At 39.9% G+C, this 18,815-nt stretch overlaps 1 protein-coding gene across 1 annotated transcript in view; it reads right to left on the bottom strand.

Annotated features, from left to right (window-relative positions):
• The window catches only part of SORCS3 (sortilin related VPS10 domain containing receptor 3), a 617,030-nt gene that overhangs the window by 50,587 nt on the left and 547,628 nt on the right, over positions 1-18,815 (bottom strand). The window contains exons 15-16 of the mRNA XM_016919295.4: positions 9,165-9,282; positions 8,031-8,164 (exon numbers count right to left, since the gene is read on the bottom strand). Coding sequence (XP_016774784.1) covers positions 8,031-8,164; positions 9,165-9,282 — 252 coding nt within the window. The remainder of the gene's footprint in view (positions 1-8,030; positions 8,165-9,164; positions 9,283-18,815) is intronic.

Below are 18,815 nucleotides of genomic sequence, written 5' to 3'. Positions count from 1 at the left end.
GGAGCCTGTAATCCCAGCTACTTGGGAGGCTTGGAAGGAGAATCGCTTGAACCCAGGAGGTGGAAGTTACAGTGAACCAAGACCGCACCACTGCACTCCAGCCTGGGCAACAAGAGCGAAACTCCATCTCAAAAGAAAAAAAAATTATCCCATTGCATTACATGATTGCATTACATCTATCTCTGCAGGAAGACTGTGGGCCCATAACTGATGCTACAATGTGGACTGCAGAGAGTAGCCCCAAGTGCCCAATAGATTCCTGTGGAGTTAATGTGACATGAATCATGGATTTCTACATAGAAAGGTGGAACTTGAGATCAGTCTTATATTGGCATGTTTAAATGAAGCTGGAAAGAAGGAAGGAGAAACAGACACTTCTGCCAAGTAAATGTTTTGGTCAAGGCTTCTGATTAACTACTGGAGATCTCAGTCTGACAGTTCGTATGGACTCAGTGTTGTGCCAGCTTGTAGTAGCCCATGAGAGCTCGCAGTTAACATCTCAGAAATTTTGCAAGCTAATTAATGGTTGTTAAAGCCACTATTAAAAATGAAACTGTATGAAATTTCAATTACATAAATTATATTACAAAGATAATACTTAAAGCATACATTCTTGATTGCTATATTTTATTATTATATATAATATATATTATATAAAAATATTCTATCATTCTATTGTCCATGCTATTGAGGTGCTTTACATCCACTTATCTGTATGGTGGGAATATTATATAATGTTGTGGTACTAGCTATCTCACTCCAGTTCTGCGTTCACTCATGTCAGGTTGGTAGTTTGAAATCTGCCATGATGGGAATATGTATGATGATCAGCAGATACCATTAATCAGGGAGTATTAATTTGTTAGTTCCCAGAGAGCCAGCAGTTAAATATTTACAAGTACACCACTGGATCTCTTATTTCTCTTTTTTTTTTTTTCCTCTCTGAGACAGAGTCTCACTCTGTCACCCAGGCTGGAGTGCAGTGACGCGATCTCAGCTCACTGAAACCTCCGCCTCCCAGATTCAAGTGATTCTCCTGCCTCAGCCTCCAGAGTAGCTGGGATTACAGGCACCCACCACTATGCCCGGTTAATTTTTGTATTTTTAGTAGAGACAGGGTTTTGCCGTTTGGCCAGGCTGGTCTCAAACTCCTGACCTCAAGTGATCTGCCCACCTCAGCCTCCCAAAGTACTGGGATTATAGGCGTGAGCCCATGTTCCTGGCCTGAATTACTTATTTCTAAGCATTTTTTATCTGTGGAAATATTGGGCTGTGGTGTATCCTTACTACTTATCAAAAATTCTCCAGTTGTTTTCTTAGGTAAATCTATTGAATGTCCTACTAACCCTAGGGATTACTGGTAATCTATGAAGGAAGGGTGCTCTCTCTCAAGCAATTTTAAGAATGAAAGAAACATCTTAATGGTCTTTGCTAAATATAACCATGTTTAGCAGTTCTGTTCAGCTCTGCTACCTGTCAGCTATGCAGTAATTTTAAAAGGTGCACCAGGCATGTTGCTTTGCCCCAAAGAGTAAAAGAATTTCATTAATATTTAACAACACTAGTGGAAACTGGCTGCCTCCAAGCTGTGGACTTCTTCATTAATTTCTCCTAAATGTATATTAAAATATCTCATACAGCCCAACCTCCTTCCCAGCTCCGAAGTCTGCATGATTTAGAAAAACAAGCAGCTCCAGCTGTTTCTCCAGCTTCCTGGGGAAAGGCGTTTTTCTGTTGAATTGTGAGGTTTGGACAGAATGCACCAGAAAGTTTGATTTGCCTCGGGGAAGTCTACTGCTGCAGATTCTGCAAACACACACACATTTTCCTTCAAGAAATAAGTCACCTCTATGTCTTTCTCAACTACAACAGCTTTAGAAGTTCTAAAACTTTTTCATTTCCGGGAACCTGTATGTCTTCCAAATCCCATCCAGGGAAAAGGCTTAGATTCTAAAGGAGGGATAGCCAGGACAGTTTAGAAATAATAATAATAATAATAATAATAATAATAATAATAAACCTCTGCATGCCAAAATAGGAAGGGATACTTTTATTCTTGGATCCAGTCTCCTAAGTTGGTAGACTGGAAAAGAAAAGCAAAAAGAGGAGAAATGACTTTGCCAAAGATTGTACACAGCTGACAGTGGCAGAGGTGATAATGGAGACTCCTGATCCCTGTTCAGCATGAGTCCAATCCCATAGGGCACCCACTGGCTCATTAAGGAGGGCCCTAGTCCCCAGGAATGACATTCTGAGACTCTTGGAGCTAACCAAGAAGTCATGGTCTCTTCCAGACAAGCTGCAGGGGCTCTCAGACCACTCATAGCCATATCACAGCCTCCCTGATTCCCATTTCTCCATCCTCCCATCTGCCAGTTGAGATTCCAGTACTAGTGATCTACAGGCACCCTGTTCCACTTCAGCAGGCAGGATAGCATGGTAGGTTTGGGATTAGGCAGATAGAGGTTCTTGGTAGGCATGGAGTGAGCACTCAACAAACACAAGCAGGCCCAACAGCAACAAAAACAATGGATTAATCATTAACATCATCATTTAGCTAAGACATAAGCCCAAATACAGTCTCAAAGAAAAATTACAATTATATCCCAACTATTTCAGAAAATGCTTGGAAAATCCAACAATCATTCCTCAAATATTTCTCCTAATCTAATGTTTTCTTTAGGTTTATGTTTTCTTAGTCTGTTATTTATTTCTTTGAAGTACTGCCTATTTTCCTTTTCTTCCTCAGCAGGAAGTCTACATAGTCCCACCACTACCTCCTGAAGGAAGCCTTCCATGATTACTTCAGTTCACAGTGATCTTTTTGTTCTCTTTGTTTTGTGTATCTATAGCACATACAGTCAGAACCAGTGCTGTTCAATAGAACTTTCTATGATAAGAGAAATATCTTATATTAAGCTAATATGGTAGCCCCTAACTAGTGCAATGAAGGAATAACATTTTTTATTTCATTTTAACTCAAATAACCACATTGACTATGATAGCTTTGGACCATAAAATTCAGCATTTAATTATACTCATTATTTTCTGCTATGCCTTCTTTTAGTGCAATAACTCTTTTGTATATTTTATAAATTTTGTATATTTTGTAAATAACAATGTTGTTTATTGTCTTGTTTATCCTCTGACTTGTCCACTGTGGAAACACATCCTTGCTTGTGCTCCATAGGCAGAGTACTCAAGCTTACTCTGGGGAACCACTAGATTAATGTACTTTGGATACATTTGAATGTATGTGCTGTGACACCCCCAAATCTCCTCCCCTGTCTTCTACATCACCACTCAATAAACTTGCTTTGTGGATGTAGTGCCATATGGGACATGGAGGTAGCCAGTAATACATACTAAGACTCAGGACTCTGAAGTCAGAATAATATTATCCTGAGTGAATTACTTAACATCTCTGTGTTCCATTCCTTTATCTGTAAAATGTCTGTAATAGCAGACTCTCCTTCTGGGAGTCCATTGAGAAGATTAAGATAATTCATCTCACAGATGTGGTAAAACATCTGCTTACATAGTAGGGGCTCAGTAAAGTTTTTGTCGAGTGAGAAGTTAGATGAATGAGTGAAAGAAAAGAACTCCTGGGCATAATAATCTCTGGTTCAACCTCGTTTCTCACTGAACAAGTGAATTCAGGTCTCCTGGAGGGCTAATCCCTCTCAAGAGCCTTCGTGTGACTTTAGAGGAGCCCCCTCTTGCACCTTTTCTGACTGCCTGCTGGTCTCTAACAACCTTTACTCTCAATAAGGATTTGTTCCTGGTCCTTCTCCAGCGCCATGATGGAAGTTGCTGCAAAGTGGCTCTCTAGGGTTCGCTTGAGGCTGGTGGATTTATGAGGCTCTTATGTTGAAACATCAATCTTTATGCAGAATTCATACTTATTACTGGTACTCGCTCTGGAGAAAGTTGTGGAAGTGAATGTTTTGCTACAAATAAATGTTCTGAGAATCTAGAAAACCTTCTCTTTTCTTGCAGAAGAAGGACAGAGATAGAAAATATCTTCCCTCTGTGAATCCAGGTTGCATTCCTCAATTCTTCCACCAAAGTGAAGACTTTAATTCATCCTTCCCAGCCTTTACTCTTCCCTCCCAAACTGATTGAACTAGGTGATACCCTCTCTCTGCTGTCTCTGAGGCTTGAACTTTTCCTAGATCAATCAAATGAACCTGCCCTGATTTGGCCTAGGGAAACATCTAAATGGACTGTGCATGATAATCACTGGTACTAACTGCACTGGGTATTTCAGATGCCTTAGCTAATAATACTTCCGGCTAAAGAGGACCATTGAGAAGGGGACAAGGCTATACGCCACATGCTGATTTCTAGCATTAGCATTAAAGACCAGCAAACAGACAAACTGTATTTGTTGGAAAAACTGTATCTTTTAACAAATCACTATGCTTATTGAAGTTAACTTAAAAACAAGAAGACAATTTCAAATATTCAGTCTCATTGTCCCCCAAAAAATCACTGTAAATAATTCAGAAATTTCAGTAATCAAAAACAACTTCTCCCCTACTCAGTAGTAGTAAAAAAAAACTTTATAGGTCGTGTGAGTTTTTTTTTTGTTTGTGTTCTGAGATTATGACCACAAACTGAGCATCTGGCCTTGTCTACTTCTCTACTTTACTCAAGTGGTTCTCTATATTCTTTTTAATATGAGGTGTGATTAGCTATAAAAATGCAAACATACACCACATTATATATCAAAAAAAATCTATAAAATATTTTTGGAGACCATACACCTATTATGATTCTAGTACCAATGGTCAAAACTACTTCATCGGAAATTGTTTTAGTGTTGAGGAAACATTCTATCTTATATTTCATCAACAGCAGTAAACCCAAGTCCTTTGGGGACGAGTTTTAATTTTAGAGTAAGTAAACTTGGAAACTTTATTTTTTTCTGAAGCAAAATGAATCTAAAATAATAAAGACTTGTTTGATTTCTTGAGAAATGGCAGGGTGTAGAGGAGAGAATGTGGAATTTAACTAAATCTGCACTTGAACCCCAGCTCATTCTCTCCCAGGGATGTAACCTGGATCAAGTAACCTATATCCAAGACGTTTCTTCTCATTAAAAGGCAATAATAAAGATCCTGACATTACAGCGTCTTGGATCCACATGGTACCTCTACCAGTGCAAGTATGAGAACCACAGAAGGCCGTGTAAAGGCTCCCCCTCACCTCTCCCACCGTGCTTTACTTATAGATGGATTCTGACAGCACTCCCTAAAGAAGGGTTCAGAAATACTTTGAGCAATGCCACCAGTACTGAAGTAAATGGATCAGACCCCAAGATCCTACTCTGAAAACAGTGCTTATTTGGATGTATAAGCTTTGGTTTACTTCCAAAAATACCATAGGGACCACTTAACCCTAGGGTGTAAGAATAACAACAGCATCAACAGCAGCAGCAATAGCTAGCCTATGTTGTATTTCTATGTTATACATCAGTAGGATAAATGCCTTATCTATATTAATGATGTATATTAATATATGAATTCATTTATTCTTCCTTAGGACCCAATGCGGTAGATGTCATGTATTTTTATTTTGCAGCTATAGAGACGAAGTCACAAAGATTAAGAAAACTTGCCAAGGTCAAAAACTGTGACTATCAGTGCTAGAATTTTTGCCCAGACCAGTAAATGTTAATGGAATTACTGATGAGAAAATATTTTACAGTTCTTATTTCTTCTCACTTGTGATGCTACCCAACAATGGGTGAGGGTCTATTATGGCACACAGAGACACAGGAGAATATGTATCATGACAAATTCAAAGACAGTGTGCCTTAATGGAGTTAGTCTGCAGAAGGACACAAGGAAGCCTGAAATTAATATTCTGAATATTCAGGTTGACATCAATATGTCACAAGCCATAATTTTGAGTGGCCTACTGCACTCATTGCTGTGACTATTTTTGCTTAATTGTGATTAATAATTGAAAATATTTTTCACAATGTGAAAATATACTTTGTTGCCAAGGGCTCAAAATGGTCACAGAAAGGACTCTGCTAGTCAAACTTAAATTACATTTAGTATATCTCATTTTCATGAATTTCACTGAAGCCCTGCTTTCCTAGGTATGAGTTTAAGGATAAAGAACAGGTGGAGAGCAGAGTCACTCCTCTGGCTTCCAGTTATATTCCTAGCAGAAAGTGGGAAACAAAGGATAGTTTCTAGTACAAATCAAGCTAAAAAACCAGCTGGATGAAATGAGGCTGGAAGAAGTGAGGCTGCCAGTCAGGGGCAGCTGCTCTGTGCCCACTTGGACTTACTTTGACTATTTGATGCCAGGGAAGCCCAAATGCAGCTCCATCATTGCCCTGCCCCTCCCAAGTTTAGAGGCCAATGCCCAAGCCCTTAGTTTTGTCTTTTAACAAAGACAGAGATGGGCTACCAAAATAATCAAATTGAACTTTAGCTTTTTATTGTGATGCAGGGGAAGAATTCATCCAGCTGGGATCGGAGTGCTATGTACCCATTCCCAGAATTGGGGAGATTTTTGACCCTCCTAAAAGGAACAATGTTCAGAAACATGCTACAACTCTTTATTGAATGTTTACCGCGGGCCAGGCGCTGTGGATGCAGAAACAAGGAAAGTCTAAAACTCCTGCATTCCCAGCACTTACATTCTACTGGAGAGATAGGTGATGGTAGAACAATCAAAAACATGTTCATTTTGTATGGCAATTAATACTAAGGAGATAATAAAACAGGGATATGCTAGACTGTGCCAGGGTATAGGTGAGATTAGGTGGTCTCAGAAGGCATTTCTGAGAAGCTGATATTTTTGCTGAGACATGAGTGACTCAAAGGTGTCGGCCATACTAAGATTTGGAAGAAATTCTTGCATTTTCTGCTCCCTCTGCTAGGAATGAGCCAGGATTAATAAAGGTGCAGGAGGTGATAATGTGGTTGCAATACAGTGAATGAGGTAAGAACAGTAAGGAATTTCGACATAAAGGTAATTGCAGGGCTAAATCACCTACAATAGAGGAAACTAAGGAAAGATTAGATTTTAAGTGAGGGGGAAGATATTGGAGTATTCTAAGTGTAGTAGTGATAAGATATGGTTTGAGTTTTTAAAATACCATCTCGGTTGCTGTGAGGAGAATGAATTTTAAGTGACAAGGGTGGACGTGGAGAGAGTTCGATTCCTGGAGTGATACAGACAGCTGAGAGATGGAAAGAAGTGATTTGACTTAGAATGTGTTTTGGGGGTAGAAACTGCAAGGACTTGCAGATGGCCTGGATCTGACAGTGAAAGAAAAGGAGAAACCAAACCCTTCTGGCAACTGAGTGGATAGCTGTGTGTTTTATTGAAATTAGGAAAACTGGGCAAGGGACTCCTTCCAATGAAGGGGATTCAAGAAAAGCTTTGCTTTGGCTGCCTTAAGTTTGATATCCCTGACAGTGAATCAAGAGGAGATGAATGCTGAGTAGATAGCCAGACACATATGTGTCCAACCAAGAGAAGGGGGAGGCCAGGGCTAGAGGTAAATATTCGGAAATTTGGGAGTAATTGTCTATAGGTGACATTTGAATTTCATTAAGTGAGATTTAAGGTTGTTCTCCATTGCTGTTATTAGGGGGAGAAAAAGGAAATAAGAGAGAGGTCACGTGGAAGAGCACAGTGAGAGTGTATGTGGCTGGAGGCAACAGCAAGGCAGTAGCTCTCTAACCTCTGTCAATGCCCAGCACAACTTCTCCAGTAGTTTCCAATACAGCTGCTCAGTGTAGATGAGAAGAAGCCCCCCGAGAGATGCTGCTCTGATAGAGCAGTGACTCTCTCTGTGAAAATGCCTCAGCCTGTCCTCCTTCCAGGAATGCAGACTTCCCATCTGGCCCAGTAACTGGGATGGTTGGGCCCACAGGCCAGCAGATACACCTCCTATCTCTGGGTCATGCTTCCTCTCCTAACTTCATCTTCACCCCACCCCACCCCACAGACAGGTGAAGACCTGGTTGGAATTGGTAATGAAATGCCAAACAACTCACCACTCGAAGTCCCAATTGGCACAGACACAGGGTTCTGAGACCACTGATCCTGAGTGGTCTCGGCCCAGGGCACACTGAGCTCCTGGCTTACGTTTCTTGAATATTTTCCTTTCTCCCATGACACAAGGCTCTCCCTTAGAGAGAAATTCCATAGTGTGAGAGACAGAAAAACAAAAAGGTGGTGAAATAAACCAGTTGTCAACAAGAAGCATTAGCCTGTTCATTCTCATTTAGGTACTTTATGTAGCAGTCTCATTCTCAGTAATGATCCAGGAGTTTCAAGAATAAAAGTGCTAATCTTTTACTCACATAAAAGGAACATTATGGAAGGTGGGCCCACTTCTACCCTCCACCCACCCAAGCCAGTGATGTCTACATCATCCCGTTTCTGCTCCACCTCCATAGAGAATGTAAGGACTCCAGGCATCTTTGCAGACCACCAGGTACATTTGCCCAAATGGCTTCAGTAGCAATTCTAGTGGAAAGGAGCCCATTTCTGGCACATTTTTCACATTGTCTTCAGAGGGAAATTGAAGTTGACCCAAAATGTTCCTTCTCTATGATAAACGACCATGCCCAAATCTTAATTCCCAGTCAAGAACAAAGAAAGGAGAAGTTGATACAAATTACAAGGATCCAGTGGTTCTGGAGCAGAAGTCTGCCTATTTCTCACAGCAGTAAATATCTACCATTGCTAGACCTACCCACCCTGACACCTTTTCTCAGTGGACCTGTTCCCAGTGCTCTGGGTCCCTTATTTCAGGCTAGTCTGAGAAATGCTCTCGCCCTCCACATTGGCAGATAAAATGAGCAACTCTTGGAGGCCTTCTAGCTGTAAAAAGCTCATTTCTTCATGGATAGAGCTAAAATCCCAGGTTATCATCAACACCTTTCCCCCAGGCAGCTCAGTGACCTCAATTAGTAGATAGGATCCCAGGGTGCGAGATAGTCCTAAATATCATCTGGCCCTACTGGACCTGAGTGTGTTTCACCCTTTTCTCCAAATCCACACCCACATCCTCAGATGACCCACTACCTTCCTCCCCTAAATAGGAAGGCTCAGATAAGACCCAATCGGGCTTGCACTAGCTCCTCCTCCTCAAAGCCAGCACTCCAACTCCCTGGGGTGTGTACCTGATTGAGCAGGTGCCAGGTCTGATAGTCCTCCTTGGTGCAATGCCGGCTGAAGATAGATTTGTAGTCCACTTTCACCAATTGCCATTCGGAGCGGAGGCTGAAGTGGCCAAAAACTCTAAGTGTTTAGGGGAGGAGTGGGAGACACAAGGGGAGAAAGTTCCATAGTCAGTCACTAATGCACAGAAACTGGGAAGGAGATAGAGATTCACTGCAGCCTGGACTTTAGTTATTCTTCCAAAGTGAGTTCCTTGAGGGCCATTAAGGAGAAAGCCCACTATCCATACAATTCAATCAACTGGCATGTCATTCACAGTGGGTTTTAAATCAACCATTTTTTAAATTGCAAAAGTAATATATGCCTATTACAGGAAGCATTTAAAATACAGAAAGCCCAGTAAAGAAAAAAAATTGGGACCGGTAGTCCCAAACTCAACACCCATATAAAACCCCTGTTCAGATTTAGATACACAGCCTTCCCATTTCTCCTTAATGCAAGCACTGGCATTTTGCCTACCCATGTCCACGGACAGGGACTCAGTTTCCTCATCTGTAAAGTGGATTGTAAGTATATGTGTTGGGGTAGAAGGAATGAATTTGCTAATTTAAAGTACAACTTTGCCAACTGCAAAGTCCTAGTTGAATTTAAGTGTGTTAGTTGAAATTCCATTGTTTAATGCACGTGAATACCTACCCTCCCTTCTCCTTCCTTAAAAAGAAAAAAGAATCACAGCAGACTCATAAAAGGAACTCATATTTATGTATAGTAAAGAAGCACACCATCTGTGACTTAGATAATCAATACTGACCTTTTCAAAGCCCAGCAGTTGATTGCCCTATAAATATGAATGATCAATTGTTTCTAGAAAAATGGAAAAAAAAAAAAAAAGACTGATCATCCATACTCTACTCGGGTGGCGTGTCTTGCAATTACAATGCAAGACATCTATCATAGTGATGTAAAGGGGAGACCGATCATGCTGTGAACTTAAAACAACTGAAGTCTTTCAAGGAATTGGATGGCTTCCATTTCAGCAAGACTTAATCACACTACCAGCCCTGGATTCTCCTCTGCCCAAGTTCAGATACTGTTATGGTGACACCTACAAGATTAACTCTCTTCCTGGGTCATTTTCTTATGCTCTCTAAAAGATGAGGATGCTTATGGGAAAGGTAGAGACTGACAAAACTTGTGAAATGAGGAAGAATATAGAGTTGCTTTTGTAGATCATCCAATTTACAATACATCTCAGGATCAATTTTGAATGTGCTTCAGATAAAAGTTAAATAAAACCTTTTAGAGGCTTATCTAAAAGAAAATTAAGCAGACTTTGAAAGAGAGACAGGATCTCTCCTTTAGTAAAACTACATGGGTTTTGTGTGGATCTAAGCTCAGCATGGGGTAGGAGAAACTCTGAGCCTAGAATACCCAACATATGCAGCTGACACTGTGGAGCAAAGCAAACCTAACTCCCTCTCCCTGGGTTCTCTCTGTTCTCTTGTAGTCTTGCTAAATCCAGTGGTTTCCAAATCCAATTCATCGATGCCAGGTCATCCACTAAGGTATTTCCATTTCTTAGCTCTAAATTCATTTTACATAGCGGTCAGTCCATTTTAAATCTTTAACAAAACAGCTCTCTCTTATCAAACATTTTTGCTTGTTTGAAGAGACGACAGATAAACTGATAAGCCTCATCAAGGGAAAACGAAACAAACAAACAAAAACAGTGGGAGGAGACCTTGACGGATATCTTTTTTTTCTCTATCCAGCCTTCAAAACTCTCACATTCAGATACCACTTCCAGCAGTAAGTCTTCCCTGATTGGAAGACTTACTAGTGCAGGATGTTAATGATGCTAAACCATATATTTCTGTTGACTCCACATAGTTCAAATTTACTTCCTGGATCACAAAAAACGTCATGTCAGATTAATCACATTCCTTTCTATTAAAAGGTTACTAGGCAGACAGAAGAGGAAAATGTGAAGCACATGATTTACCTGGATACCAGCATGGCATTTGAACAGGGTCTGTCATAGGAATCTTGACAAAAAGATTGAGAAAATATGAGCCAGGTGCTTGGTAAAATTATGTGGCTGAACAGTACCTAATGAAGACATTAAAATCAACCAAGAGGGAGGTGTGAGTAGTCCGCTGCAAGGTTCTGTTGTCTGCTCTTTCTTGTTCATCATTTTTATTAACGACTTGAAGACGTGAAAATAATGGTCATCATTGGAAATTGAATTTTTTGATGACATAAAGCTGGAGGAAGCCCTCAATATGCTCGATGGCAGAAGCAAGACTCAATAAGGTCGTGACAGACTAAAGAGATAGGCTTAATTTAATAAGGTGTGATGTAACCTAGAGAAATGTTAGCTAGATCCTCTCCATGGTAATTACATAAGTACCAGATAAAAGAAATGGGGCTTGGTACTTTTCAGGTTTAATAGTAATAATAATAGCAGCTTAAGAGTTTCCACACACAATGTGAACACTTCAGGGAGACATAAAATATTTAACGTGATCTTGAAATGCATTAACAGAATTATATGTATTGTCTAGAACCAAAGAGGCAATAACCTGTTTTTTCCTACATTAACCAGATCACCAGGAAAATTGTGGTTGCTTTTGACTGTTACCATTCAAGAAGGATATAGACTGAGTGTTTGAATCTACAGCACATGTTTGGGCTTTGGTAGTGGTGGTGAAGTATGAATCTGCTTAAATTTTAAACAAACAAAAAAGTGCTTAATGGCACATACGTACTCATCTATAAATAAAAATCACATATATTTTATCAGATTATTCAAAGGGGTTCATAGTTCCTAAAGTTTAAGGACCACTGCGTTGAATGGTAACCTGCAATAAGATATGACCACTTCCTATTCCCTGGAACTATGAATGTGACCTTATGCGGGAAAAGTATCTTTGCACTTATAAATCAAGGGTCTTGAGTTGAGATCATCTTGGATTATCAGGGTGGGCTCTAAATCCAATGACAAGTATCATTATAAAAGACACAAAGATGAGTAGCATGCAGTGAGGAGAAGGCCATGTGAAGACAGAAGCCAAAATTGGAGTTATGCAGCCCAAGCCAAAGAACACCTGGAACTTCAGGAAGATGGAAGAAGCAAAGAATGAATTCTCCCCTAGAGCCCCAGGGGAGTAGAGGCCTGCTGACCTTTTGATTGTGGACTCTAAACTCCAGAACTACAAGAGAATAAATGTCTGTTCTTTTAAGCCACTAAATTTGTTACAACAGCCACAGGAAACTAATACAGGTGGCAATATGATCCAAGACCACTTTCATCTACCCAAACTGCAGTGTAAGAACTCAGGCTAGTTAACCTGGACATGACTTAGGAAAGTGCAGTGAGGGAAGAGCAGCAGGTTGATATTCTAGGGAGCTCTCTTGCATGAAAAAATAAAAGTGTGGAAGTTTATAAAATGTGAGAGAACTTTCTTTCCTGTTTTTTTTGAAACGGAGTTTCACTCTTGTTGCCCATGCTGGAGTGCAATGGTGCAATCTTGGCTCACTGTAACCTCCACCTCCCTGGTCCAAGCAATTCTCCTGCCTCAGCCTCCCCAGTAGCTGGGATTACAGGCATGCACCACCACACCCAGCTAATTTTGTACTTTTTTAGTAGAGACAGTGTTTCTCCATGTTGGTCAGGCTAGTCTCGAACTCCTGACCTCAGGTGATCTGCCTGCCTCAGCCTCCCAAAGTGCTGGGATTACAGGCGTGAGCGACCACACCTGGCCTGTGAGGGAACTTTCTAACAGACAAAGATTCTAACAACAGGAACAAGAGATGCTCAAAAGTTAGTAAGCATAGAAATTCAAGCTCAGGCTTGATCTATGGAGCAGCATGCAAGCATCATCCATGTGTCCAACCTAACTGACTTCGAGCCTCAAAGAATGTCCATGTTGTTGGTCTTTCCAACTCTTTGAGATATCCATTACTGATCTCAGAGTGCTCATTTCAAGACAGAACACAAGAATAGGTGCTCAGTCAGGACTTACAGACTTGTTCAGATTGTTCTGTTTTGCAATCCTCACAGGTACATTCCTTTCATGTACATTTCTTTGGCTTCTTTCCCAGATTTTCTTATATTGTGTTTCCCAGGTCTTTCCCCATACTGTAAACTGATACACTAATATGTTCACTCAGGAGTGTGCTAGTTTCCTCTCCCGGGAGGTCACTTTTGTGTATCAGATGCAAAATTTTAATCACTTAAACACTGGTAGGATTATGAGCTTTGCTCATTTTCTCAATGGGCCCCAAATAAGATCGGTGGGGTAAAATCCCCTAGCAACTTTCAGACGTTAATGTATTCCACATCGATCCACCCATTGTCAGCTTAGGGAAGAGCAAAGTTCACTGTGGTCCCTTTCCTATGGGGCATACATGACTCAGACACATGGTCTCTTTTGTATAGACTCAGCTTCCCTAATTCTGTTCAATATCACATTAATTCATTGCTCTTCTGATTAAAGCTTATGGAAGCTGAAGAAATGATAGAAACATAGCAAAATAAGCAGGGGATGAAATTAAGAACTAATTCAAATTCAAATATTTTTCTTCTCTTTTCATGAATACCCAAGGAGCAGATGTTAAAATTTACAAGATCTGTGGAAGTAAGACACCAACAGAGAAATTGAAGTGGGCATCATCATAAACCATGTCCATCACTTTGGAGTGATAAACACTGAGAAGGTCCTCTTGATCCTGAATTAGGAAAAGAGAAAGCCCAGACCGCTTCTAATTGATAATAATAATTTTGAAAATAATCAAGTTCCAGTAAAAGTTTCTCATCTGCCAGAAATACTCCTCTTAACTTAAGGAGAGCCTGTTACCAGCAAAATAGGTACAGCACACTTCTCATATGTGTAGTACTTTTACAGGGGGAACAAAGTGGTTCATGTATCAATAGAATATTAAAGCCCAAGAGAGAGCTAGGATGGAAGAACCAAAGGCATGGAGCATCTTTAAAAGGATACTATAATTCTCAAATCGGGCAATACTTATTTCAAAAAGTCCTCTGTGATTCCTCTGGCAACACTAAGCTCTTTCTTCAGAAGCTCAAATGGTCCTGTTATCTCTAGACCAGAGGTTCTCCAATGTCTACATCAGAATCACCTACAGGGTTGTTAAACATAGAATGTCTCACTCCCAGAGTTTCTTATTAGTACATTTGAGGTACCTAAGTATTTGAATTTCTTATAAGTTCCAGGCGATACTGATGTTGCTGGCCCCAGGACCGTATTTTGAGAACAACTTACCCAGACCATCAATCTAGAATTTCAGAAATTTCCCGTATCTTTGGTGAAATTTTTGTCAACTAATTAAAAAGCTTCTTAAGCCTGGGGATACTTTTAGTACTTCTCTGTATCCTACGGAACCTATCAACAGTAGTTGCTTGAAAAAGAATGGCTAATTGATCATTGAATGCCAACAGAAAAAAAACAAGGCAATTCTAGAGCGTGAAATTTTATTCTCAGGTCTTTGGCAAAGAGAAACGAATTCTTAGTATGGCCAAACTCACTGTTATTAAATCCCACTTCCTTGCAATTACCAAGATAAACTATTTTGACAGCCTTTTTCAGAAACCCATTGCTAGCCCCCTTTTGAACTCAAAGCATATTTTCACCAACATAATCAAACCCCCATCATGTGAGATAATGTGGGTGAAAATTTTGAAAATCACAATAGACAACAAATGTTTATTACCATCATCATCATTTTTACTGTTGGAATCCTCATAGACTCACCCAAGGACTTTCTCATCAAGGACTTTCAATAGGCTTGGCTCAAAATCCTTTTATCAAGGTACGTAATAACTTCATATGCTGGGACTTTCTTTTTTTATTTGATATCTTCCTAGTGAGCCTTGGAGAAAGTGAACACCTCATATATAAATATAGATGACCACCTGGAAACAGGTAGCCTACCCTTTGGTTTCCTGAGGAAGTTGCTCCCAACCACAGGAACAAAATAAATGAATTCTCTATGCTATTTCTCATTATATAGATTTTCAGGAAAAAAATCAATTAAAATTTATAACTCCCATTTTTCTCTTTCCTTTTACCTTGCCACTTGGATTTTTCATGAGAGTATTTGACAACCACTCAAGATTCACCTTCTTCTTGGACTCTACAAACTTAAGAGGCCATCTCTGTCTTTTTCTAAAACTCCTCTGACTCTAAATGCCTACACTGCTAACATGACTCTGGTTACAGGTGGTCTTCCTGTGCTCTTGAATTGTTGTTAACATATGGGTGGTCTGGGCATGGTCGCAAGAGTACTGGGCAGGGAAATAGAAGACTTGGCTTTTCCTAGACATGGTCTGCCATAAAATTAAGTAGGTGACCTTGAGCAAATCACTTCATCTCTCAAGGACTTATCTTTTTAATAAAAGATTGTTTGAAATCAGTGACACGTGTTCAAAGAATGAGTTGCAGAAATAGCCTACAGGGAATGTGGCCCTTTCGAGACCATTTCTAAGAGTTTATTTTCTTTCAATCCCCATGTCTACCTCAAAGTACACCTCAATGTCTATGTCAAAGCTATCCATCTCCTGGTAACCCTATACACAAAGGATTTATCTATTACAGTCATTCATCTTTGTCTGCACTGGTACTTCTTTCATATAACAGGTGCTTAATAAATACTTCCGGGTTGATTAATGATAGAATTAATCTAACAAAATCATTCACTTCTTCCAAAATTGAGGTAATAGCTTCATCTGCCCTTATTTCTGGGTCAAAGAATGTGGCTGAGTTGTGTATCATTTGGAATATAGAAGGACAGAAACAATCTCAGGCAAGTAATTGCAGCAAATGCTCTGTCCCTTGTCACCCTGGACTGTGCTAGGATTTCCACAAACAAATATGATTTGCTGGGACCCTAAATAACCCACCTCCTTTAATCCACCATTCAGGCCTGAGTAAGCCTTTCAGGAAGGGGAGTAATTAATTTGAGGGAGGGAGGCGGTTCACAAAAATAAAAGACCTCATTAGAATTCTATACACAGAGAGGGTTAGCTACTCATTAATTAAATGATTTCAAAGGGGATCTCTGTATATAATTGCTATAATTTAGGTGGAAAGAATGCCACACTAAATGTAATTAGAGGACTAGGCTCTGTAAAGATGTTTTCCTCTTTATAGGAGAGCAGCCCTGGGTTACTTGACTCTCGCCTGCCTAGTCATTTGATTCTTTTGTAGCCTCCCAATTATGCCAACTTTTATGCACAGTTATGAAAGCTGAGAGAAGTTTCAAGAAGAGAATGGTTGACCACAATCCTTCAAGAAAGAATCAGAATTTGTTCCTAGGAAGCCACTAAAAAACATCGAAAAGGAAGAACAAACAGTGCTTTGGGAGTTATATTAGTGGACTTCACTGCAGGCTGACTATTGAGTGCATCTTTGATCAAACTCAACTAAGATAATATTGTTGAGTTTGATTTGCCATTGACTCACAACTGGGACGTCCTTCTTTTCTGTCCTCAGAGACTCCAGTGCCTGCAACTCGAGTTCTTCTAACCACCAACTGTCCCATTTCCATCTGCCGGAATAACATCTTCAGAAACAGAGCAGGGCGAAGCCGACTCTGCCAGCCCCTTCCTGAGTTTCTTCTTTCTGTTACTGCCTTGACTGGACTGTCAGTCTTCAGGCTAGAAGCCTCTGCATCAAGAGACGCAGGCTTCAACATGCTTTTCCTCTGCTTGGGATGGCTTATCCCACACCTTGTCTTGTCCAACTCCTACTCATTCTGTAAGCCTTAGGTCAAAATACAGGTAGTAGGTTTTGATTGGAGGATAAAAGGGGCAGGAGAAAAGCTTTTCAAATCTAAATATTTTCCAGAGACCATCCTTATTTCCTCTTTAAGAAACAAAATGATTCATAAAGAACTCACGGTTTTGTTTCCAAATCTATGAGGTTTCTTCCTTTTTCTTTTCAAAGGCATACAAATTTATTAATGTGAGTATGGGCATGGAAGTCATATAGAATATAAAAAACTCTGAAGTTTTTTATTCTTTGTTTTCATCACCATCATTTTATTTAAAATCTCTAATTTAATTGCAAATATTTAAAGAGAATGTGGTTTCAATGATAATCAGCTCTTTGAAAGTAGTCTAGACATTGTATTTGGCTCAGTGTATGGTCAATATGTTGAAATATATTAAATGTTTAGGAACAGGGCCGCACAGCAGGAGGTGAGTGGCTAGGGAGCGAGCATTACTGCCTGAACTCTGTCTCCTGTCAGGTCAGCTGTGGTATTGGATTCTCACAGGAGCGTGAACCCTACTATGAACTGCACATGCAAAGGATCTAGGTTGTGCATTCCTTATGAGAATCTAACTAATGCCTGATGATCTGAGGTGGAACAGTTTCTTCCCGAAATCAACACCCCCCACCTGCACTCTCACCCATGGAAAACTGTCTTCCACGAAACCAGTCCCTGGTTCCCAAAAGGTTGGGGACTGCTGCTTTAAATCAAGCTTTCTAATAATGTTATTCAATATTCAAAATCATACTAACCTTTGGACTACTTGGTCTATTGGTTTCTAAGTGAGGTTTATCAAAATGTTTTCCTACGATTGCAAACCTTTCATTTCTCCTTGCATGTTTTATAGTCTTTATATTATATAACCACAAAACTGTACAGGTTTTGAGATTATTCTATTTTCTTGGTAGGTTATTCCTTTTACTTGTAATTCAAATACTACCTTTCTATTATGTCCTCTCTGATCTTTCCTCCTTGCTTCTTTTCCTTCCTCAGAAGAAAATAAAATCACTCTCCTCTGAATTTCTGTAGCATTTTATCTGTATTTTGGGTATGACCCACAGCACTTCCAAAATGTATCAAAAATCATAGCATATGTACATAAGTGTCTTATTCTCTTTGCAAGATTTTAACTTCTTAGAACTTTGCAACTCACATAAGTTGTGCCTTATGCATCACAGGTGCTTGTCACATATTTATTGTCTGAGTGGCTGTAGAATAAAGTGCTTAAGCACAAAAGTGTTCATATTAGATGGCCCAGATGAGAGCCCCAATCCTGGAACTACAGAGGGTTCCTTACACACTTTAAACTTAGTTTCCTCATGTGCAAAATGAGGATAATAGCAGTATCTAACACGATTTTGAGTTGTATTTTATAGTGATTGCTATAAATTAACAACTTAATAATTTTAAACAATTATTAGTATGGTTATATATTATGATTATTTACTTTGTCTTTGCTGGATGTCTAAGAACTTTGTGGGCAGACAGTGTGCCTTATGCTTTTATATCCCCATGATCCATACCCATAAGACTTTGCAAACAGTAGATCAGCAGATCTCAGTCAAATAACAATAATAATTAATATTACTAGGCCAGGCACAGTGGCTCACGCCTGAAATCCCAGCACTTTGGGAGGCCGAGGTGGGCAGATCATGAGGTCAGGAGTTCAAGACTATCCTGACCAATATGGTGAAACCCCGTCCTGTCTCTACCAAAAATACAAAAATTAGCTTGGCGTGGTGGCACGCACCTGTAATCCCAGCCACTCAGGAGGCTAAAGCAGGAGAACTGCTTAAACCCGGGAGGCAGAGGTTGCAGTGAGCTGAGATCTGCACTCCAGCCGAGGTGACAGAGCGAGA

The sequence above is a fragment of the Pan troglodytes genome, chromosome 8, assembly GCF_028858775.2.
Source record: "Pan troglodytes isolate AG18354 chromosome 8, NHGRI_mPanTro3-v2.0_pri, whole genome shotgun sequence".
Taxonomy (NCBI): Eukaryota; Metazoa; Chordata; class Mammalia; order Primates; family Hominidae; genus Pan; species Pan troglodytes.
This window is presented reverse-complemented; position numbering and strand designations above follow the sequence as displayed.